This window comes from Ambystoma mexicanum, chromosome 10, assembly GCF_040938575.1.
Source record: "Ambystoma mexicanum isolate Mex_15411 chromosome 10, UKY_AmexF1_1, whole genome shotgun sequence".
Classification (NCBI taxonomy): Eukaryota; Metazoa; Chordata; class Amphibia; order Caudata; family Ambystomatidae; genus Ambystoma; species Ambystoma mexicanum.
The window spans coordinates 703,499,698-703,524,688 of record NC_090932.1 but is presented as its reverse complement, the minus strand read 5'-3'; the positions used below and the strand labels follow the sequence as shown (position 1 = coordinate 703,524,688).

At 42.6% G+C, this 24,991-nt stretch overlaps 1 protein-coding gene across 4 annotated transcripts in view; it reads left to right on the top strand.

The window, feature by feature from the left end:
* The window catches only part of LOC138491668 (phospholipid scramblase 2-like), a 412,550-nt gene extending 388,314 nt beyond the window's left edge, over positions 1 to 24,236 (top strand). For 3 of the 4 annotated variants that reach the window (XM_069618313.1, XM_069618312.1, XM_069618311.1), the window contains one exon: positions 21,760 to 24,236. In XM_069618313.1, the coding sequence (XP_069474414.1) occupies positions 21,760 to 21,798 (39 nt within the window). In that variant the 3' untranslated portion in view covers positions 21,799 to 24,236. The remainder of the gene's footprint in view (positions 1 to 21,759) is intronic. The other variant, XR_011276070.1, reaches the window with a different exon arrangement.
* The last annotated feature ends 755 nt before the right edge of the window (positions 24,237 to 24,991 follow it).

Below are 24,991 nucleotides of genomic sequence, written 5' to 3'. Positions count from 1 at the left end.
AAACACCAACATTGTTGTCCTCAATCGCCCATAAACACTCCAGAACATCACTAAATTCCGGCGGCAAAGGTCTAGTCAGGAATTGTGAGGCAGAAAGTTACTGTGGTGAAATCGTCAAATGCACTCCATCCGAAGAGCAATGATTAACCGCATTTAATTCCTTCAATAGATTCAACCCCAGCAAATTACCACCACAGTTTGATGTCAAAAGAAACGGACAGTGAAACTAGACTAACCGCTGGCGTACCAGAAAACCCTACAGAAACATTAGTTTGCCCTGACAGTGGAATGTTTGATACCCGTGAATGGTCAATACAACACTTCTGTGCTCCTGTATCTATCAAAAATCGATGTTTCTTATTTCCCACTATCATTTCAACGTAGGGACCTTTCTGATTAACGGGAATAGGCATCGGTTCCTAACCCTGCTTCGGGCAATCCTAGAGAAACAATATATCATCAAAAGAAAGGTCTTCTGAGAGATATGCAGTAGAAGGATGATCAAAAATGTTTCTATTATCCACACTTGGTGACTGATTGTCTTGTGAAAAAGGCTGTGAATTCTGAGAAAACTGACTTCTCCCAGGACCCTTAACCCCAGGGCGGCCTCTGGATCATCTACCCATGATACCAAATGTGGCGTTAGACCTCTGCTGGAGGATATGACATTGTGCTCGCCCATGACCCTCTTGTCTGCAATAAGCGCATTGTTTTGCATGCACAGGACCCAACGGCACACTACTTTGTGGAACATACTGTCCCCTAAACTGTGCAATACCCCCTCTAGGACCTCTAACAATCTTTTGTAATAAAACTTTAGTTTTCAAGTCCTCTTTTCTCTTTTCAATCCTCTTTTTCATTGACTCTGTTCTCATAGTACTGAGCCATATGCAACACTTCAGACTGAGAATTAGCTTGCCAAGCGCTCTCAGAAGACATAATTTGTGACTGGATGTCCGGTAACAATCCACGCACAAATGTGTCTAGTCGTTTTCCAGACTCTGTGCTTAAATCCTGTCCAGTGAACTCTGAAAACACTTCTTCAAACCGATTAAAGAATTCGGTAGCGCCCTCAGACTTTCTTTGGACACAAGCAGTAAGTTTGTCCCAGACAATCCTTCTCTCAGAAATTAAGGCTTTTAGTTCAGTCACTATTCTATCAGGCAAAGTCCGTATTACCTGTGGTGGTCTCTCGCCAGCTGGTCTATCTCTATCCTGCCCTGCCATATTATCCCATGTGTCCCCTAACCCTGGTACATCATCTACTGTCCTAATCTGTTTCCACAAATCAATGGATAGGAGCACAGGAAATAACAAATCTATATCACTCAGAGTAAATACTGACGATTGCAAGACAGATTCTATCTCTTTATAGAACCCTGTTGGATTCTTTCTAATATCTGGGATGGATTGTCTAATGGTGTTCACTTCCTGTCTTGAGACCGGGACATGAACAAACTGATACATAATGTGCAGGAATGTCCTAAGCAGCTGTACCCGCTGCGGCATCAGCTGGAACTTCAACTTGTGTGACAAATGTCGGTGGAACCTCTCTCATAGGGAACTGAGAAGTAGGCAACTCTGAACGCTTACTGAGCAACAGAGCTAAATCGAGTGCTAAAGCAGCTGGAGGAGTGTCAAACGAAAAAGCTCTTCTAGATATTCAATAATTCTATGGGACAAAAAAATCTTTCCTTTTTATACATTCATCCTGCAGGTAATCTACCATGACCTGTATCACTTTTCTCTGCATTTCTGGCGTATACTGACTGTCATACTTCTGTGGTAGGTATCGACATGTCTGAAATCCATCTAATTGCATCCTTTGTGCAAATTCGTTTTTCCTCACTCATCAACTTACAAAGTGGAAGGAACCATTTCTGTACAAAAATAGCGCTGAAACTATCACCATCAATTTCTTCATTCTGTAACATTTCTAACTCCCTTCTATATTCAAAAACCCTCTCGACGTGCTCATACTTTCTCCGCAGTATCTCTCGAATATGCTAAAACATTCAGATCCCTCAACCCTTGTGGGAGATCTACATCATTCAGTCTATTCCACATTACAGATAAATTAATTCCCAGACCTTCGATAAAAACATTTTTCTTAGGAAAACTTTCTAGATTAGAGAGTGTAGCAAAAACATCAGATTGTTCGCCCTTCTCTATGTACTGTCTAGCCCATGAAGTCAAATCGCACATTCTCTCTTTAGACACAGTATTGCAAGTTACGATCTTTGATTCCACTCCCTTATCAACTACAAATGGAACAGAACCACTTGAAAGAAAGAGTAGACCAATTTTGTACAATCAGTAACAAAGGTGCCATCACTGGTGCAGGAGACAAATCTACCAAACCTGTAACAGTAGGCAAAGGCGGACGTACAAGTGGAGGAGCAACGGTGGGAGGAACAATAACCGGAGGAAGAGGAGCAGGAATTGCTACGGGAGGAGGAACAGCAGCAGGGATAGGTACATACAGAGGTGGTGCAGTGGCACCAGGCCTTCGTTCATTTAGAAGCTTGTCAATTAATTCATCAGACACATGAAAATCTATTTTCTGAATGCCAAGTTGAAAAGCCCTATCCATATTTCTAACTGTTCCTTTTGATCATACAATAACCCTTTCTCAGCGTTGGACATATGTCGGCACACATTTCTCTACTTTTAAGTTGCTGCATAGCTTCCTCCTTCCAATTTTGTAATACATCAAATGCTGCAGGTCTGGCTTTTTTCTTTAACAATATAGATTCTAAATATGCTATACGAGGAATCTCAAAGCTACCATTGATTGGCCACTGAAGTTCAGAAGCAATTCTAGTTTGTCTGTGCCAAGTATCATTAAACACTATACTACCAATGCCGTGCTTACAGTATATAGTACACGGCCTTGACCCCTCCTGTGGCTCCTGATGGCCAAATTCCAAAGATTGTCTGTCTCTGCGGAATAATGCCCTGAAACAGGCAGACAATTTCTCAGGCATATCAGATTCCTGGTGTTACCTGGTCAATTGTTCTGGCGAGTACAATATGCCAAATCAAATTATCAGGATACTTAATCGGGTTACAACTCACCTAATCAAAGAACTAAAGGAGGTCCGATGGATTACAAAGGACCCTTGTAGTTGGTGATTTCCGTAAAAATGGCCGCCTCGATATATGGACCCTCATCAAGATGCCGTCTCGGACCGCGGGCTCACCGTCCAGGGATCGGGTTGTGCAGTACTGTTGAGGTATCGTGTCTCATTCTAGAAGGGGCCCCCAAAATAAGAAGGCCCTAGAGTTCCAAACAAGGATTAGTGCTAAGTGATCGGGTGACTTTATTTGAGGAGTTATCCTTGAATGAGAGACTGAAGCTACTAAATGTGAATATTACTATAACATCATTAATTTTAACTTACTTAATACGTTATACGGATGTACAGAGAAAAGAGAGATTCTGGTAGACATCTTCTGAAGAAGGGGATATTTTTACCCCAAAACGCATAAAGAAAAATTGCACTTGAAAACAGTTGGATTAATACACAACACTGGAAAAAAGTTGGACTATGATAATACTAATTGTCTTAAAATATTGACTGTACCAAAAATAGGTGTGCTCTAGGCCGACTTGTTTTATAGCTTTTTGGGTATTTAAACCACGCCCGACCCACGCACTTCGTGGCATTCTGCTTTGCAGCGTGACGTTCACCGGGTCCTGCTCTCTATCCTGGCCTACTCAGGCGAAAAACTTGGAAGAACATTGCGATCCTTACCTGCTCAGCTCCAGACCCTCCATCCAATTGGAGCCTTCGAGGATTTTTCCATCGTTCCCCAGCTACATATTCAGGACAAGAGGCAAAAAGAAGCTACTTACCATCTCACCTGGAAGGCATCCGTCATTCCGAACATCATCTTTGGCTTTCTGTCCCCAATCCATCATCGCTTGCAGGAATTCTCCGCGACCTGCGAAGAAACCAAGCGCTGGTCAGTCAACTTGCAAGGACGCTTCCAGCGCCGCATCAAGCGCATGCTTACCTCCTCGAACTCGGTTGTCGGCAACTTCCATCAGCCCCTGCAAGACAAGAGAGGAAGGTTGCTTGGACGTTCATGAATATAGACTTTATTCAAAAAACACTAAAGACTTACCTTGAAAGGAGTCGTCGCAGCTGGACTGGACTCCAGGCAATCGCCAGTGAAGTAACTCTGCGGACCAAGCCAACGATGACACGCCCCTGCCTAGTATGGCAGGACGGAGAGTGCGACATTACGAAAATCAAGAACTGATTCCTGGCAGAACAAATTCCGGGGAAGGTGTATAGAGCCCAGAGGTGTCCCAGACCAGTCCAGAGGCATCCCTGTGGATACAAGGCGAGTGTCATAAGTTACAATGGCAAAGTGTATTTCTGGATTTAGCAGTGAGCCTTATCACATGTCCCTTCACAATGTAGTTCAGCCAGTGTCCACGCACGACATTTACTTTACATTGTCCTCGATGTGTATCCGTGGATGAGGCTTGTTAAGGCAGACAATCCTAGGACAACAAGTCATGCTAAGTGAAAGGTCTCATTACCTAGTCTAAACATTCGGCCCTCGGACAGTCTAATCATTAACAAGATTCAGCGGTTTGGAAGGCTTGGTTACAAGTTGGAAATACAGTCCACCATTTTAGAACAGAGAATCATTCGAACAGAAAGCAAAATGGCAGATGATTCTAAAATGGTGGCGTAGTCGATCCAAAATCAGAACTTTGCAATGCGGTTTTCTACGCAGAGCAACTACGTTTAGGCCAATATATATCAGAAGGAGGCACAATATGATTTCCCGTTTAACAACATGGGAACCCCCATCTATATCGCACTGTGTGTCTGTAGCGAGGCTGTCACTACATTGTGCCTGAGCCTGTTCACCAATGATGAAGGCAAAAGATCTTGAAACTGAGTTATCTGGGCTTCGCGAAAGACAATAGCTCCTTGCTGCAGCCTTAATAGCCTTTATTTATTGAAAAACATGCACCCTGGTGGGCACATCAGGCAGGAGGTCTCAGCATTGCTGGAAAGATGAATATAACCAGTGCATTTTGTCCCAGGAGACTACAGAGTCCAAGAGAGAACAGATGAGGTCCTGAACATAGGTTCTTGGTCCTGAATCGAGCAAGGAATGCCCTGAACCCAGATGTTCCAAGATCTATTCTCCAGGTCAAAAAGGGCACCTTATTGCTATATGAATTTCAAACTTGTGTGTTATGATTAAAAACTCAAATCTGGTTTATATTGTGTGAGGAAATATTTCTTTTGCGCTATTCTCCAGGTCTACCTGTTTGATCCAGCCCAGCCCAGATCAATCTGCTTCTCGGTGCCAACAACCCAATGAGCCTGCTCAGAAACATTAGTCTCCATATCATCCACTCTAGATACTAGAGTGAGCATATGAGTGTTCATCTCCACAATAGATTTGGATAGCTTGTCACTAAAACATTTGATCTCCAGCGTGATTTCTTGTTTGACATTGCAGAGCTTATTAAAGAAGTCCTGCTTCATTATCATAGCATTGTCTGGAACTACTTCTGGTGGAGGAGGATGGACTTCAGCCCTCGCCACCTGGGCTTACTCAGATTTCACTTTCAGTTGCGGCTTGGACAGTGTAAAACAGTTATGTCTGGGCCTGAAATTCAGCACCACAAGGTCCTACCTCCAACACCCAATCCAGCCAGGAGGCAGTCACAGCCTGCAGACAATCACAATAGTGGGGGAGCTTCCAGTTGCTTCAAGCTGCCTGATTGCCAAGTGGTGAAGCACCAAGACCCCCTCTGTGTGGCGCTGCGAGGAAGACCGAAGCTGGGTGGAGGAATCCAGCACTGCTGCAGTATCGATTGTAGTATCATCCAAGGTCATGAAGGTAAGGAGGTGCGGGAGATTCCAAAGCTGGTGGTTTGATCAGATAATTTGCCCACTAAGGCAGGGCAGCCATCATAGACCCAGTTTGCAGTAGATCCCAGTTAATTCCAGTGCATACAGACACATTTATCAGTAACCAAGGAAAGCCTGTCTCCTACATCTGAGTAGGTCTTGTTGAAGTGATTGCTACCCCCTGCCCCCCCGCCGGTCACTGTGTTGAAGGATCAGCCCCAACAAAGGAGGGGCGGACCTTGCAGAACTCTGGTCTCATACACTTGAGCTGCAGCAGGGAGGCCAGTGTGTCCAGCATTTTTGGGGATACAATTTCCACAGAGGAGCCCACAAACTTCCATTTGTCCTGCCGGCAGCACCTGTGGGGTACCAGTGCATGTATAACTGCCCGCACGAAGGGTCTCCATGCAGTTCACTCCGGCGACCTCGCGCATTGTTAGAAACTATGAGCGGACATGCCTGCATATTAGATGCAGCTGGCAGAGAAAGACCCGTAGCCCTCTACCATTCAATACAGGCAGCTCGACTGGGTAGGGTGCCACACTCCCGGAGACAGGATCCGGTCCAGGCTCAATTGTTGCAGGCACCTCTAAGTGAAGAGATATGGCACTATGGGGTCCAGCATTGTGGCGGCCCACTGCCATCTTGTGGCCGTGGGCCGCCACAATGCTGGACCCCGTAGTGCCATCTCTCTTCACTTAGAGGTGCCGATCGATGGATCACCAGGTTCCTGGATGGCTGAAGATCATGGGACAGCGATCATCTGGAGGAAAACTGGTGGTCAGCGCAGTATGGGAACTTGGACAGGTTCAGTTAAGCGGAGTCTATGGCTGATACGTCTGCATCGCGCACCACCTGACAATGCCCCTAGTCGGCCTTTTCTTATAGATCCTAAATGGAATGCATCTGAAAACGTACTGGATTCTTGATAATGCATTCAATTTAATGTGCATTTTTCCCCATAAACCAAAGTTCAGTCTTGACCATCTATTGAAGTCATCTTTGAACGTTTCAACTATTTTACCTAGATGGTGATTTAAAAACCTTTTACGTTTGTTTATCTCCACACCCAGATATTTAAATCCGTCTCTACTCCAGCAAAAAACACATCCTTCCAAATGGCCCTTGCGACATATCTTAGTCATTCCATTTTCTTCAAGCCTTTCTATGTTCGATTGCCAGAGACTTCCCCCAGATGTTGTTAGTTAATGTAGAACTTTTGCAATGGATCTACTTGGATCATTCAAGAGAATCAGGACATCTGCATATGAGAGTGGTTTACACCAGCCTCCTTTAAATGAAATTCAAGTATTTTAGCGAGCCTATAGAATAGCAATGATGGAGGGCTCCCCAGTCTCATTCTTCTATGAAGTTAAAGTCCTCTGACATCATGCCATTAGCCACAACACATGCTCTCATTTTTCTATGCAGTGTATTAACAAATACAACACAGCTCTCTGGGAACCCATGTTTAAGTGGACCTTTATCTTTGAAATTCCCAGCAAACCCCGTCCAAGGCTTTCGCGCCCTCCAGATTGACACCATCATTACCTAAGCAGTCACTATCCATTTCCAACAGATCTAGAAAGGTTCTAATATTTGATGGCCCCTCCATTCTTAGGAAGCCTCTGTGGCTATGGTGAATGTGATTTGGCATTGTTTCCGCTAAACTGTTAGCCGTGATCTTGCTCTTTTTATTTTCCAGTCGCAGTTGATTAAGGCACATGGCCTATTATTTCTTCCTTTGCCAGACTTAAGAGTACTGTGATTCAGGTATGTTCCATCGAAGCCGGTTTCACCTTTCCAACCAAAACCCCATAATACCAAGTATAAAATTGGCACACCAAAGGTTTTTAATTGTGCATCGGTAGTCCATCTGGTCCTGTGGATTTTTCTCATTTCCTCTCCTTTATTATTTTTTCAATGTCGTCCTGCAGTATCGACCCTCCCAGCTTGTGTCCCTTCTTGTTAGTCATACCCAATACCACTCATACTAAATCTCGTTTCACATAAGCATACTTTTCTCCTTTGGCCTGCTTCCACTGACCATTTCCTCTTTTTCTCTGAAGAATCAACACTTATTAGGCTACCCCTTAAGAACGGCTTTAATACATCCCAACCGATATCTGGGACCATATTTTCTTTCTAAAAATCTATCACTAGTCTCTCTCCTGTATTCCTATCCCTTTAAAAGGTAATACTTAGTTTCCACTCATCGATTATTCCTGTATAATGTAGTGTCTAGTGCTAGGAAAGATTTCTCTTTTTTTAACTTTACCGCTGTAGTTTCCTTTAGAACCACATTCTTTTAGCTTTATTTTTGTCCTGAATGTTTTTTTCAGGGAAGTATTATTTGTGCCTAAGGACAATCTGGTGGCATCAGTTAAATGCTTACTGTTTTTGCATTATTTTTGGTGTACACATTTGCATTTAATATTTAGCTAATAAATGTGGCTGGTGCCGTAAAACGGCTGTCACAAGATTTTCACTTTATCATTTGACAAATTGCACTTTGTCCTTCTTCCTGCCTCCTCAGGTCAGAAAAGTTTAGTGTCATGCACTTGCCTGAGAAAGTGTCTGTCTATCTGGTCCCAGTCCACATTTTTGGTGCCAGAAGTCTAGGCGTGGGGGTAAATGTGAAAGTTGTCCCCGATTGGACAACTACGGGTAGTTTGAATGGTGCAGATCCTTACCAATGGTGGGCTTGGACTTTTTTTCCAGCTCAGATTTTGAATAAGAGGACCACTGCAGCCATTGTTTTTAGATCATTGGATACAAGAATTCCCCCCTATGAAGAGCAGCCTGCTGAATATCCAAAGACTCCTCCTGAAGTGACCCAGCAACCCTTCCAGTAGACAGCCTAGTGGAGGCCCTGCTCCTCTGCCTGATCTCTGAAGATCCTGAGTGGTGCTTCAGTGCTTTTACTAGTAGGACCAACTATTTGTGATGCCTTCTCCAGGAGCCTGCTCTTCTGAGCCTTCAGAAGTGTACCTGGACTGACTAGTGCTCTCATGGGCTACCACTCCAGCAGTGTCCATTTTCCGCTTTTGAGTCTGGTAACTTCATCGAATTTCAGCTTTCCACCTTCACGGGAACCTGCCCAGGAGCAGATGTGACTGCGATTGGAAGAACGCCTGGTTGTAGAGACAATCTGGTACTCTTCTGCCTCCAACCTGTGAAGTGCCCTGAGGCCATCTGCATCGGTGGATTCTGCATTTCTTCTCTGAAAAGGGTTGTATCTTACTCTTCCCTTCAACTGAAGGAATTGGCAAACCTGCAACTCCTGGACAGATCTCATTGGAACAAACGTCGAATGATCGAGCCCCCAGAAGATCCAAGAAGTCATAGAAAATTGGAGTCGGGGGGGGGGGGGGGTGCAAGTAAACACATTGTGCCAGTAAACCTCTCCCCCTCCCAGTACTCCATAGGGTAATATTGGGACCAGGTCCCTTTTGTCTCTTCCATTCCACTCATCCTGCCCTTGGGTTATCTTTGGGGCTGGAAAAAAGGAAAACTTGTGTCTAGTAACATTGTTGTAGAGGTTTTAAACTATAATCAATACAAGCCAATTGAAACCTACCTACAGACACTTAATTTTGTTGAGAAATGTTGTCTCTTGTGCACAGGGCACCATTCATCTTGTTGTTTGGACTTCTTAAGTTAGGTTTTTGTCTTGTGATCTGTTTCCACCTTTGACTACATCTAAAATACTTGCTTTGCTAACTGTTATTTGATGTATGTTTGAACCAATGGTGACTCAATTTATCAGTGTTGTCTGATTATACTGCCTGTTAGATTCATTTTCCGGTTTGTTCAGAATGCCTAGAACTGTTTTTTACTGAACTGTCTAAATGTAATTGTGCACCATACTGTATGGACTCATTGAAGTCTCATGAGAATAAGCCTGGACTACTCATCCACAAACCTTGTTTGGGTTTTGGCAAACCTGTGTGTTCCCTGTTTACTTTTACTGGGTTAACCTCCTAAATTGGGTCCACCAGGCCAGATTATAGAAATTAATTTTAACATCTAGCATAATCTCGAATGAGATCATAGCATGGACGAAGATGTGAATATCCTCAATGTCTGTATTGAGTATTCTGCTAATAAAGCTATTGATAGCCAGACATTATCTTTTCTCGAGTAGCTATGATGTTTAGAAAAGGTGTAATCCTGCTCACCATCTTCCTAAAGCCCTTATTATAATGTGCCTGCTCTCCTGTACTCCACAGACTTGTCCATTTCTGATTCAATTGAGGTCATTAAAATCTCCACCCAATTCTAATATATATGTTTATTTCAATCTTTTTTTTATGAACTCCTAAGTTATTATTTCCACTGTTTGGGGAGTAAATGTTACATGTGATGTAATTCCCCTCATTCCAACAACCCATGAGAATGTACTGTACCACATTATTTATGAATGTCCTCAGCACCTCACATCGGAGGTCCTCTCTAATAAGATTGAAGACTCGCACCCCACCCCTGTTCTTGAGTGAAATGTGCTGGCGTATCCCTATAACAGCCCTGCCTTGTAAGTTTTTGTTCAATGGATGAGTTTTCTTCAACAAGACAATGGGTCTCATTACACGGTAGGTGGTAACCATGGCGCTACTAGCACCATGGTTGCCGCCGGTATTTTACCGTGTCCGCCTTGGTGGATGGCGTAATTACTGCCCTAATCAAAGGTGAGCGGGGGTGGTAATTCCCCATTCACCAAGGCCCTTCCCCATTTTTGCTTCCATAGGGCATAATGGGAATGGGGAAGGCGCTAATTACGGTACCGCAAATTTTGGTACCGTAATTAGCACCGAGGTCCCGCAAAGGGAACTCGTGGTAAGGGTTTACCGGTGCCCTTACCGGTAAACCCTTACCGCCTACTGTGTAATGAGGCCCTATATCTGCTCCACATTTTCTTCATGCAGTCCAAACCATGTATCTCCCTCCCCCCCCCCCCCCGAGCGAGCCTTTTACGTTCCAGCTGATCACTTTAAGCATGTTACCAATTGCAATTTTTATCTAGTAAACCTCTTACTCCATCTAAAGCACCAAACTTCCCAAGTACAACTGTCCTCCAAACTTCACAGCTAGACACAGAAGAGCAAACCTAGTGAGACATGAGACAAACATATAAACAGAGCCAAGTCAGCCCTCTTGTCATTCCTGAATCGTGCAACAAAACATATCAGAGTGCATCCAAATACAGCTCCAGAACTATCCCCGGTTGGGCCTGCACCCTCAAAGCCCCCTTCATCCCCTTCCTTCAAATTCATGGAGAAATCAAACCCCCTCACCACCTCATTTAAGAAATGCTTTAACTTCCTTAACCTCTCTTCCACTTTTCACAGAATGAAGGGTGTCCATGTTATTGTCCAACATTATCACCCACGCTATCTATTCACATTACACCATAACCCCATCCGAAGTGTCATTTTTCTTTCATAGGTGTGGGAAACCTCTCTCTCAATGTTAGAACTGCACCAACTTTACATAACCACAAACAAAATGTCCAGCTCCTTTCCCTAGGAAAACAAATCCCTCCCTCCACTTTGGGAAGTCCCGATATGTAATAGTAAAAATCCATGCTTGTTGTTTGACAAATGTGTCTGACAATTAGATTGGTTTATCGTATCATGCCCTTCTAATGCCATAAATGTAAGGAGGTATTAGAGACTGGACTGAAGTGTATTTTGGAAAGTGGTATCTTGAATGAATCGAAGCCTGTGTTAAGGAAGGCCTTCATCTTGTGCATTCTTCCATTCGCACACCATCTGCACAGCAATGACATCACACCTCTTGTCTTTGCAGGTCCATACAGCAGCAGGTCATTGTAAAGCTACGAAAAAGGAAGTGCCCTCGCCATACCTCATAGTCTCTACCTACCTGTGAGGACTGTTCCCTCAGCTGTCACCCTACAAGATTTGTTGGATACTTGGCAAGTCTGGCCTGACCTTAGTCTTCATTTTACACACATCTGAGGTCAATAAAAATGGACAAACCTTTCAACTGTCTTGACCACTCCTAAGTGACCTGCCAAAAGAATGTAATGAGCCAAACCCAGTAGGAGCCACCTGTGTCATTGGGTCAGCCACCAACCTTTGGTTGGCCCCTGCCACAGGATTCTTGAGCTGAGCATACAGGAGATCATTCTCCCAGTGCACCTTGAACACCCCAGGGGCTTCCACCTGAAACAGTTTAACTGCCTGCTCATACAGATGTGCAGAGCTGGAAAGTCGCCTGTGCCTAGCAAAAGCCAGCCTGGCTGGGTCGTCCAGCTAAGTAAAAGTTGCTTATCTCTGGCAGGCCTTTGTGGTCTGGGACTGTGTCCTCCAACCCAGGTTGTGGTTTCATGCCTTTAGGCAACCATGGGGTCACTGACTCTGGTGCCACTGTAGTAGGCATCTCAGTGGCCCCTATGTCCTCCCTATTAGGAGCAGGCCCTTATGTCTACTCTGGATCTGGATTAGGGAGCACCGGCACTGCTGATCTTTGGCCATCTTCAGCTGGTAGTGCCCCTGAACTCATGGCCATGAGGTTTGCTAATCGTACTACTTATTGTGCCCTAGATCTTGTGATCGCAGCAATGATTTTAGCATCGGACATGTCATTCCCTAACGCAGTCCACTGGAATTGCATCCTTCACAGCTTGATACAGCCGAGATGTTTCACCCCTCTAGTGATACTCTACAATAGCCACCTGGCATTTGGTGAGGCCATCAAATACCCTGATTTATTGGGGAGAACTGGGTAGTATTTGCTTCTCATGCACTCACCATTCTCTGACAGCATTGATTATTCACAGCTTTACCAAAAAGGGCTAGAGCTTGTCCCAGTTTATGAACACATGGGGCATATATATTGTTTTTTTGGTGGGAACTGGAGACCTTGGTGGGAGACCAGTACCTTTCCCCCATAGCAGTATTGGGGTATGTTCAGCCAGAACCTGGCCTATTGGGAATTTGTCCTCTAAGATGCCCATGCTGAATATTGCTTCTTCTGCCATGGGAGGGTAGCACTAACCTCAGTTTCTTGGGTTCACCCTTGCAAGCGTCATCTCTACTACTATGAGTCATGTCCCTGGATAGAAAGCAGCTTCTTGGGCTGTGGAGGCTGGTGCCCCAGTGCTAGGTGTGCCCTCACTCCTTTCTGTGGGTGCTGACAACTAGGTGTTGTAGATTCCCCTGTGCTTTGTAGCCCTTTTTTTAGTAGTGGGGTGAAAGCCTGTGACCTTGCTCTCCTTGGATTTACTTTAATTATTTGGCTTCTCACCTGGCTTAGATGTAGTTGCCTGCATCTTCTGGACTCGAGTGCTTACATAAACATCAGCACGATTTCCAAGCTCCCTTGGGTTTGCAATACTTCTGTCCACTAGATGCTGATGTAACTCCTTTCCACAATTTTGAATGATATTCTGACATGCAATCAGATTAAACATGCCCTCAAATGTGTTCACCTGTAATCCATCCACTTCAAGGATTGATGCACAACCGACTCTTACGTTTTTACATCCTTTATTGTTGATCTCTCTAAAGCTCCTGGGGTACTGTTATGGGGACAAATCTTAATTTTCTTTTTAATTGACATCTTCTTGGGAGCCAACTGAATAATGACATCAGTTCCAGCTGTCGGTAGACTGCTCATAAGGGCTGCACCCCACCACTCTTGTTTCACATCCTGCATGGGGAAGGCGAGCTCCAGTCCCTCAAACCGGTCAACTATGCTCTCCCCATCTCCTAAGTAGTGACCAATTTATTGGGGATGTCATGCCTAGGCTTTTTCTTGGGTGCCCCCACTAGAGCTACACCCTTCCCAACTGGAAGTCCTCTAAGCTTCCCTTGTAAATATCAATCTCTTTAATGCAGTAGCAGCCATGCTGCTTCTGCTCTTGTAGAGTAGCAGTTGTCCCCTGCTTTTGCTCCCCTAGAGCAATGGCAGCCCTGTGTTTTTGTCTCTCCAGAGCAGCAGTGTCCTCCTGGTTCGGTACATCTAAGGCCCATTTCTTCTCCTTTATTGATTTTGCTGTTTTCTCAACTTTAAACAAATTCAATAAAATGCAAATAAAGCAAATATAAAATCAATCAAGGTTATCTTTACAGAACTCTCGGGAATTTCACAATTGCAGAAACAGATCGACAAGGCATGCTGCGTAATTTCCCTCTGTATACTTGATCAACACTCAGATTATACATTTCATATTATATTGTGTTGATATTATGATTCTTGCAGCTCTACCATCACGTTCGCACCATACAACTCTAAAGCATTAAGGAAACAAATCGTGGCTATACGAATGCTCATATTTCGTGTTGCTACTATCATGGATAATCTATATTCAGGAGACACTAGCAATCTCAGCCGTATGTTTGTACGGCAATATGTCATTTAAGATGTATACATTTTTTCATTCTGTGACAAGGTGTTAAAGAGCCTCTTTAACTGATAGGTTTGCACAAAATCAGCAGTGATTTTACTCTTAGCTAATCTGCTTTCGTTGAGCCAAGACATCGCGGGTGGGCCATAGGTTCAAGCGTAATCTCAAGATGGAAAAACGTATTTGAGTATTGGGAGCTTTACATAAATATGGCTCAGTAACACCAAGTTTTTTTCACCAAAATATTGCGGAATTAAATGTTTATAAGTTAAACAGATTGAGCGTGTGTTTTATCCAATCTTGTATGAAAATCTTCTTTTTGGCTTGATCAAGATTAAGACTCTAAAGTGACATCAGCTGTTGCCATGATTTTCATAACATTTCTAGTCCACTCTTGTACAAATAGATGTTTAGAAGAAAACATATAATTTGCCACTGTCGTTAACAAGGTGTCAATTTTAGAATAAACCAAGCATTTTTGAAACCGTGCACATAATTGCCAGTGGTACTTGGCTTGTAATGACGTGAGACCCAGCTCATCTCAGCGGTGGCCCCGGGGTGCATTGTGAAACCCCCAACATTTGTCGCCAATATTTTGCTTCTAGCTTGTTAAAGAAGTTGCCTTTGATGAAAATGCCTGATTCAAGGCCATATAGCAACATTGGAATAATTTTCTGTCACCAAAATTGTATTGCAGGGCTAAGGTAAAATTTGCCAAATTTGTATAATATCAGCTTGCCATTCTGTTTAGAGTAGAGCATTTAGGAGCATACAGAACGATTGTTTTTATTTTAGTTTATAAGTTCATTATTGTCAAAGTATTGAGTGAGGGCTGTAAGTAGTTTTTGAAGCCCCATAGGGCTTTTTGATATTGGGATGTCATCCGCGTACCAGAGAGCTTGTATCGCCACGCTATGCATCTTTGGTGAATCAGAATCAACACCCATGAAAGCTGTTTTTACGTTGTGAATGAAAACATTTAATAGGACTGAAGCAAGTATGCAACCTTGCTTCAGTCCCCTTGCAGTTTTGATCAATGATGACAAAAGGCCCGTTATCGACAGTCTGATCCGCACTGATGTAGCGGAGTGCAAACTGTAGATAATGTCAGTTAAATTCGGAGGGCATAGAGCTTCAATGAGTTTGTTGATTAACTTGACTTGATAGAGAATCGAACAGATTGCAGATCGATAAATGTGAAGTATATGGGAACTTTAGTATTACAGGCTTGTTTTTTTAATGCATTTAATGTAAATAGATTTATCGCGGTCCCCATTCCCACGACAAACCCCGTTTGGATCCCGTTTTGCTTATTGGTCAAACAATTGAAATCTCTCAATACTAGGCATGTGAAGATTTTGCCAGGAGTAGTTTACGGCACTCCTCGATCGCCTTTCTTAAAAATGGGGACAATGAGAGATGTACACTATGAATTTGGGATATTTTGTGTTCGGAGTATCTGTTTATATATATATTAAGTATGACGGCCCACTTTGGATGTTCTTTCAGCATATGATTTGTCAGGCTGTCTGGTCCTGCTGCGCGTGATGTTGATGATTTGATTATTAGCTCTTTAATTATATCTGCTGAGCACTCCAGGTTCCATGGTGGCTTAGAATGCAATGTATATTCATAGTTGTCAAATTTTTCATCTTGGTAGAGAGCTGAAAAGTGTGCTACCCATTGTGCTTCCGATACACCATTCAACTGTGTATTTACTTGCTTTTGTCCTGTTCTTACCTTGAACAACGACCATATTTGTGATACATTTTTGCTGGATATTAATGACATAAAGTTTTCACTGTCTTTTTGAAACATGTTACTCTTATGTGAACGTATCCAATTTCTGTATCTGCATTTGATGGTGTTTATAGCTTGTCTATTATCAAGCGGAAGTTTGTGTGTTGATCTTAGCGCTCTTCTATAGATTGTCTTTGCTTGTTGCAGGTCATTGCCATAGGTATAACTGTTTCTCTTTGGACGAATATCATGTAGGTTGTTTACATTCTTAAACAGCGCCAATGTGTTCACATATTATTCAGGATCTGATTGTAATGGATCATTCAGCGTTGTTAATTTGTCCTGCGTCCATCTAAAGTGGGTTTTAGCATTGTTCATAATTAATTTCGGTGTCATCCGTTGTTGAAGGTCATCTCCCCAGGGCCAGGTTAAGAGCAACATATGATGGTCACTAGCAGTCTATTATGATTTCAAATTTTGAAGCCTTCATAAATAGATCCTCTGATAGGAATATGTAGTCGATGGTGCTTGACGAGGTTCCCTTTTGTCATGTAGGTTGCGCTGGTGTATCTCCTGGGAAAGAGCCGTTCGCCATTCTTAAATTCCAGTCTCTCATAACATTTTTCCATCTTGTAATTTCTTCCAGGTTGTTTCTTTTGACTGGTTCCATACTGTTCAAGTTGAAATCACCTACAATTATAGTCAGTGATGTCAGATGTTTTTGCTATCATTTCTAACAAACTAGATAAGTCTTAATAAAAGATATTATCCAAGATGGCAGCTGGATTGCTATATAAATTGATAACCGCTAGATCTGATTTACCTTTTGAGATTTTGACCAGTTGAATGACATTTTTTGGAGGGTTCTACGTGATTTCATCTTTTTTTTGTTGGAGGGGTTACCCCCCAAACTCCATCTCTTCAATTTTAATATTCCCTTACACCCACACCAAATGTATATAATTTTTACCCCAAAAATATTTGATTTAAAAAAAAAAACTCATTAAAAAACCCTGCGATGAAAAGTCTGTCAATGAAATGATGGTATACCGTTTGGAGAAGCCCATGCATGCAAAGTGAGACCTGCACTGATTTTTACAGCAACCATTAAGCCTGCCATATGTCCTTTCATTGCCGGAATCGCCGGTAGGAGAATCGATTCATGGTCGTCCGAGATTGGCGTGGATGTTGTCCATGTCTCCTGGAGGGCGACAATTTCAAAATCATTTATGCCATTGTGGTGTTCCACTTGGAGGTGACTATTCCCTCTTGAATTCCAAGTAACTAGGGACACATTTTTTGTTTTTGGTCACAAAATGCACACTGGCACTCTGGCTGTGTTGGTTTAAATAATTGTGGTTGGTTCCTTGATGCTGTCAGGTCCTTAGATTTGCGTGCTATTCTTTCAGGATCTTGGGCTACCAAAAATCTCATCTCAAACAAAGCCATCTTGGCCCTTCAGAGTATTTAGGACTAAGCCAGACTTGATTCACAGGCGAACATTCGACAAATTGCTGTTGCATAGAAATTTGACCTGATCAATGTCGGCCGACAAAGTCCTCCAGTTCGTGTAACTCATAAAAGATGTTCAATATACTGGATCTACACATCATATTTTTCATATTGTGCATTCTGACACTTGAGTATTAATGGAAGATAATTTGAGTGTTTTTTTTTGTTCTTTCCTAGGTGCTTTTTCAATTCCATCTCTGCTTATTTGGTCATGTACGTGTTGCTCATTCGGATTGGAACTCTGTTCTGGCTTGGGTAATGTGGCTGAATGCGTTACTGGACGATTATCTTGCACCGCAAACTACCCTTGATTTGCATTTAGTTGATGAACTGGTCTGCAATTTTGTCCAGGATTTTCTGCTGCAGCGGTCTTCGCGGAGGCAGCTAGGTTGATGTTTAATAATTAATTCAGCGCGGTCTTTTGTTTTTTGCTGGTCTTGTAATTTTTGTGCGACTTGTGTTAGCAAAACAGCCAGTTGCTTGCTCTCAGTATCATTCGGCAATATCTGATCCTCCTGGTCCTTGGTTTGCTCTGCCGCAGCTTTCTCTGTGATTGCTATTAGATGATTCAGCGGTGAGTGAGCTGGCAGAGGCGTCTTTGTTGAAGGTTTGTTGTTTGTTTATGGGTTCCTTTAGCAAGGTTTTTGAGGTCGTATTTGTTTCTGGAACCAATTTTAGGGTTGTAAGTGGTTGAGTACAGCTTGGAACGGGTTGCGTGAGATCTACAGTTGGTATACATGGTTTAGCCTTCATCGTTCTTCTTGGCTTGGAAATACTTTGATAAGGCTTTGAGATTAAGTGTCTCGGTCGTCCTTTGAGGCAAAGGACACTTAAACGTCATAAGGTTCTAAGGTGGAAGATTGTTGAAGGTCAATAGGTCGCTGCTCCACATTAATCCAGGATAAATTTGGATCTATTTTCACAACTCCTCCACATTCCACTGGGCATATCATTTGCGAAAATATCGGTAACACAGGTGCTACAATACATTCTGTAGGAGATTGTGCACTCTGATTTAGCGCATCTTTACCTTCCATGTGTAGAAAACCTGGGTTGGATGGATTGGACACATGAGGCTGTGTTTCAATCCAGTCTACAATTTTGAGTTGCTTGCAGTTTAAGCTTTAGTTCGAGCGATTCGAACATCTTGAATAAGATTTTGACCGTTGTATTCACTGCAGTGAGGGTGATTTCTATCAGTCCATTAGTGATTGGTGCTGTAGGTTGCTCCGTGGGTGCAAAACGACGCCTCAGAGTTGGTTGTATAAATGAGGCGGCCAGAGAGATACTGGAGTCCATTGAACATTGTGCAATTTAGTCGGGGGATATTGAGGTTGAAGAAGTAGATATATCTCTGACACTTGCATGAATTGAAATATCTGAGAAGACTTCATCACTTTCTGTAGTTTCTTCCACCATCCTTAGCTGTGATCTTTGCTTGTGTTTGCTGACCGGGGATTTCACTATTTGCAGAATGGTGGTGTCAGAAATAACTTGTCACGTTGAGCTTCTTTTCTTATTTCAGTTGCGACTTTGTTGCTGGTTTCCAGGTGATGTTTATCGGCATTAGCTGAATTATCAGCATTCTTCGGCATAGCGCAAAAGCATCCTATATCTTTGAGACTCTGGGCTCTTGGAACTGGCATGAGTGTTATAGATTTACGTGATCAGGCACGTTTTGTTTTCCCTGCGGGTTTAGATGTATTTGCTGCTGCGGTCAGTGGGAGCTCTGGTAACACTGGCATTTTAGATTTCAGTGTGTAAATTTGCATATAATGGCTTACCAGACTATCGCTCCACAGGCTTTTACTCGAGTGCTCCGAGTCCCACTACGAGGCAATGTAATCACACGTGAGCTTCTAAGATGGTAATCGGCCTATTCTTATCCTATAATCCTGCACCAAAGTGGTGGTACAATGCTAGAGGCTTTTTACTTGTGTAAAAACGCTAGACGGCAAAGCCGCAACTCAATGGCCAATCGATACTTGGAGGTACTCGCGGATTATATGCACGCCTTCAAAATGGGCGTGGCAGCTGTAGTACACAAAGCCTGCTGGACTATGTAGTCCTTGGGCTTGTAAAAAGTCTTTTCCACAGCAGGAGACAAGAGTTCAGCGGGCCATTTCTTCTCCTTCGGGCAAAGATCCCCATCAGTTAGGTCTCCTCCAGGGTGGCACCCCCATTACTTAACACATCCTGACTAAGGACTAGGATCACAGACTGTGCCACCTGTTCTCTAGGAGGAATGGTGGTGGGGTGGGGGCGTTACTTCACTGTCGCCCTCACTAGCCACTTCCACGCACCTCAGAGAAATGGGATCTTGTGCTGGAGGCTCAGTGCTGCCTCAGGCCTCCTGGGATGCTTTCAGCCTCCCAGCTTCCTCAAGTCTGGAGGCTTTTCAGCAGTTCAGCTTTCTTAACCTTACTGCTACAGGGGAGTCACCTGGCTTGACGCAGTCCCTACAACTCACCTACTGAAACTGTAGTTTCAGAGCCCATGTCAAGTTCCATTCCTTTCAGTGAATCTTATGTTAAATGAAAACACCTATTTTGGCTGACCAGGCATAGTCCGCTCTGAATCCCAACCGCTGCCACCAATGTGACAAATTTAACTTCTGCCCTGCAAGAGTACACGGATGAGTTGATGCAGAAAAGGCAACACAATCATACATGTAAAAATGGTGCAGTTAAGAGATGCACCTACTTCACCTTTTGTGCTAACGTGGGCTAGTGGAAGGCTATACTCTTGAATGTCCAATCAAGGAGATATAAATATATTTCTTTTATTAAACCATGTACAATAATAGCTCACTAAAAACTGTAAAAGCTTCCACCTGTAAAAAGAACACGTAATATGCAGGATAAAAAAAGGTAGGAAATTGCAGCACTCTGTGTAATGTGACGGGGCGAAAAGCAATAAAAAACACAATGCTCAAAGGATATGTTCTTGAGTTGGAAAAAGGGATTAACATGACGTAGCCTGTCTCTAGGGCCCAGAATGTACCTTGAGGGGTGGGGGGGGGCAGGAAGGAGGTGGGATGTCAGTCAATAATAACTTTACTGTCTCTTGGCAGTTGGACAATCATTCTGTCCTATTAAACTACCCATATTTTACTTATCAGGTGCACAAACTTGAATGGTCTTTCTACTTTTGGAAAAGAAACTAGTTCGAGTAACAAGTCTTTTGAACTGTGGGTCAACATGTTTTATTTTTATTGTTCCAGTTCCTACTTCGCAAAATAATACCAAATGTTAATTGGCTCTTATGAAATTTATTTTGGTGCTCCAAGATTTTCTTTCATGGGTGTTCCCTCAGATGCCACAGCAATAGATTTGATGGTGGCTTTGTATATGATTGCCACACCTATAAGGTAATATCTGACTCTTGTGACTTACCAGGCATATAGTGTCATTATTTTGGAGCTTTTGACACAACACTTAACATTGGACATGCAATTGGATTTGCCAATGCCTGTTTAATATTTGTTTCTGTACAAATAGTGTGCTGGTTCGCCTTCCTGAAGCCAGGCTCTGCCATGAGTCTACATGAAGCGCCATACTAAGAACTACCACCAAAGAAATCACTTAAGTGTATGTTACCCAATTTCCTTAGTACATGGCTAATATTTCTCTTCAAATTGAATTTATGGCCTGCTCAAGAAGTAATTCATCAATATTCCATTGTCTGATGCATAAGGCGACAACACGAAGGTCTGTGTATCATTTGTAAACTGTCTTGGTTCTGATGCATGGTTGAGAAACTTTTCAGGAAGCCTTTTAATCCGTGCTTCACCTAAAGTATGAGATTATGGCTATTAGCCCTATGGGATGAAGAAGTTGTATGGGGTCATAAAGTAAACGTTGCGTACTTGTAACTTTAGTCCTCCAGCTTTGGGATCTTCAACTGATCTGAGTGTCTTGCCCAGCCAGAGAGGAAGAGGTGTGGTCCATCTGCTGTCTAATTGGATCCAAAGGTGGCCCATGTTGCCTTGTTAAGCCTTATATTACCACGTGCTCCTAATGCTTTAGAGGTGTTCTGGATGGATCCTTGTGGAATTCTCTATTCTGTGATCTGGTGACTTGTAAATATGTTAATCTAGAGATGACGCCAAGCCATAGAATTAGTCCAAAAGTCTATAAATTCAATTTTTGCTCATTTTGACAACAATTGACTCAAGTAAATTAAGTATTTTTTAAATTGGTAATTCAAAACTACAATTCATAAATGTTTTTTTTTTCTTTTTAGGATTTCATGTTTTTCGAGCAGCAGAAGAACAATGACTGAAAACTCAATTTTTTAACTTTTTTATACCATTAAAAATGTGAAAATATTTTACAAGAATGGTCAATATATTTTTTCAAGACTTTAATGTGTATATTTTGTATAGGTTTTAAAGTTTAACTCTATTAGAAGTGCTGTATTTGAGCCAGGGGTTTTATTCCTCTGTTTCATAGGCAGAATTTAATTTGTGGAAATTACTTTTCGCAGTAAAATGGGTATGTATTGTGACGATCACTTTGCCCCAGATGAGAACACTTCGCTGTGAGGATAGGGAGGTGAGCCTGCTACGCAACATTCCCCTATTGGTGGCGGTAAACGGGGCATCACAGGGAGACTCCCTTGTTGGGGACATGGACTCCCGCTACCGTGAAGGGTCTCCCTGCCCTACTTTGAGACCCTCAGACCATCACTGCCTCAGAAGACACAACCTGAACAGACCACTGTTTGCTATTGTAATGCAACTTCCAGTATTCAAACCCAACAAAAGTCCACTGAGAAGTTAGCGTGGAGGAGCAATGCTGATCACTCCTCCATAGCATGTAGAGAAAACAATGTGAAGAGTGGGACCCATGGAGTAATAAAGAATACTTCAGTGAAGGAGTATAACGAATACTTAGCGATAAATCCTACTCGTCCCAATAAATGTAACCGCAGCAAAGAGTAGAACGCATATCAAGGGACTCCTCATACTTGTCCCAGTAACTCTGAAAGCAGCAAAGAGTATAACGAATACCAAGTGACTCATACTTGTCCCAGTAATTGTAAAAGCAGTAGAGTATATGACTAATACTGAGGGACTCCTACTCATCCCAGTAACTGTGGCAGCAGCAAAGAATATTACCAATACCAAGGGACTCACCGTATTTGTCCCAGTAACTGTGAAAGCAGCTGAGTATATAATGAATACTGAGGGACTCCTCACACACCTCCCAGTGATTACAAAATCAGTAAAGATAGTGAAGAAAGCCAAATGATTAGGAATACCAGTCTCGGTGGTTGGTAAAACCAAGATCTAAGAGGAGCAGAAGAACCTGCTTCCCATAATAGGAAGTGCTTGGAAGATAAAGTGGTAAAAGGGGCTGGGGGCACTGGTCTCCATGGAATGTGAGACTGTGAAAGAAGAACAAGTGAGATATATTGATGCAAAAGAAATGCAGCAGAGTAGAGGCCAAGATCCTCGAGAGGGGAAACCAGGAACTTCAAATAAGTTAAGACGGGATACCTGAGAGAAGGTGGAATTAAATGAACTGAGTATCTATGTCAAAAGGAACTATCTCACGATAGACTTAAGGCTGGGAAGGCATGTCCAGGAGAAGGGAGTCGTTCTCCTGGAACCCCTTTTTGTTTTGTTGGTTGATGCAACCCTTTCTTTGATTAGTGATGGGGTCAGCGCACGGTAGTTTTTGAATGGGAGACTATTTTGATTTGGACTACCTTTTACAACGAGCACCCTAGTAAGATGTATGTTATGTGGGGCAAACACCCTTTTTTGTTAGGGACAGATAGGCTGTTTGTTTATTATTTAAATAAAATCAAAGGTAGACATGACGCCTCTTTGTCCGCCTCCTTCTGACGTTCCACAGTATATATTGAGGGCTGGGGAGCATAGGTGTTTAGAAGGCCCTGACGAGACTGTTCAAAATACCATGAAGTAAAATGCCACAAATTAAATTCCCACTCCGGAATTTCTGTCAATGAAATAGTGTTAAACCATTGTATTGCATTCTGCTGAGTCTGGTGCCTTCTAATGGATCGTATATTGGCTTACATTCAGACAACATTGGCTATTTTCTGTTAAGCACAAGCAAGCACTTCCACAATGGCATGAAGACCTGCTGAAACGTTGGCTGCATGTCATGATGGAACCTGGCAAACTTTTGCACATTTATAAATACTGTACAATAACCTTGTTTGACTTTCTCAGCATAAATAAAATGTGTTTCTTCAGACTGTAAAAGAGGTCAGGCATTTTCCCCTATATCAGACCTAACCAGTGTTCTATAATGAATGCAACTGCGCTGCATCTTGATAGATTTTGAGAATACACGCAAGTCTTTTTAAATGTAAAATAGTTTCACTTTTATTTCCTTAACTAGTATTTAGTGCAATTGAAATGTTTGCCCTTAACTGAATCAATAGGCTCTTATTTGATGTTATGCACTAGATCTAGTGGTTTATATCACACCACTAAGCAAGGGTACTGGTGGATTTTTGTCACTGAAGCAAGCATTATTTTGTATGTATAATCACGCTTCTGTGCTGCTAGATTTATTTTAATCCAGCCATTTTAGTTTTGTGTAATGTAATGATGCAAGATGCTAGTTAATGCCATAGAACAGATGACCCGATTCAATAGTATGTATGATTATTTTGTGTACACAAATTAATAGGAGTGATTTGAATGTATGAAAAACAATAAAACCTGTGCATCCACCAAAGCATTGATTTATTTGTTTATTTTCCAAATCTATTGTAGGTGTATAGCTAATGATTCACGCCCATGTCCCCCCAGACATCCTCTATTAGCTAACGAAAAACATTTTGTAGCAGCTTCTATTTTCAAATGCCACATAATGTCTTCTCCATCCTACACTAACTTTCCCAGCTCGTGGTAATTTGTAGTTCTTCATGGCAGGGGCGTTGCTAGGGGGGGGCTAAGTGGGCTATAGCCCCTGATCTTTTGGTTGTAGCCCCGGATAGAATCTCAGGAGCTACAGCCAAAAGACTAGCTAGCCCCCAGTCCCAACAGTTCCGACATCAGCTTAGCCCCGAGTCTTTTCCAGACCTAGCAACTCCCCTGCTTCATGGGATCTTTAACATTAATGAACATAGTTCCACGTATCGGCGGGATCGCAGCACAGTGCATGTCTAAGTTTGCCATTTAAACAAAGATTAAAAAAAAGCAATTTCAGTGGAGAAATTGTTAAAGGTATGTTATGGTTGAAGCCATAACAAACTTCAATATTCACCAGAACTCCTACACTTTGCTGCATTGCTCATGACGCCACGCATGACTTCAAAGATGAACTTGTAAATTATGTCAATAATGTCCTCAGTCATAGCATCACAAGTGTGCCAACCCTGATGACATCCCACATAACCGCGCAATGGGTAAACCTACTGAAAGTTAGGCGGGGCTTAGTGTGGCATGTATAGTTAGTCAATATGATTGCCCTAATGGGAGACCGCATAATTG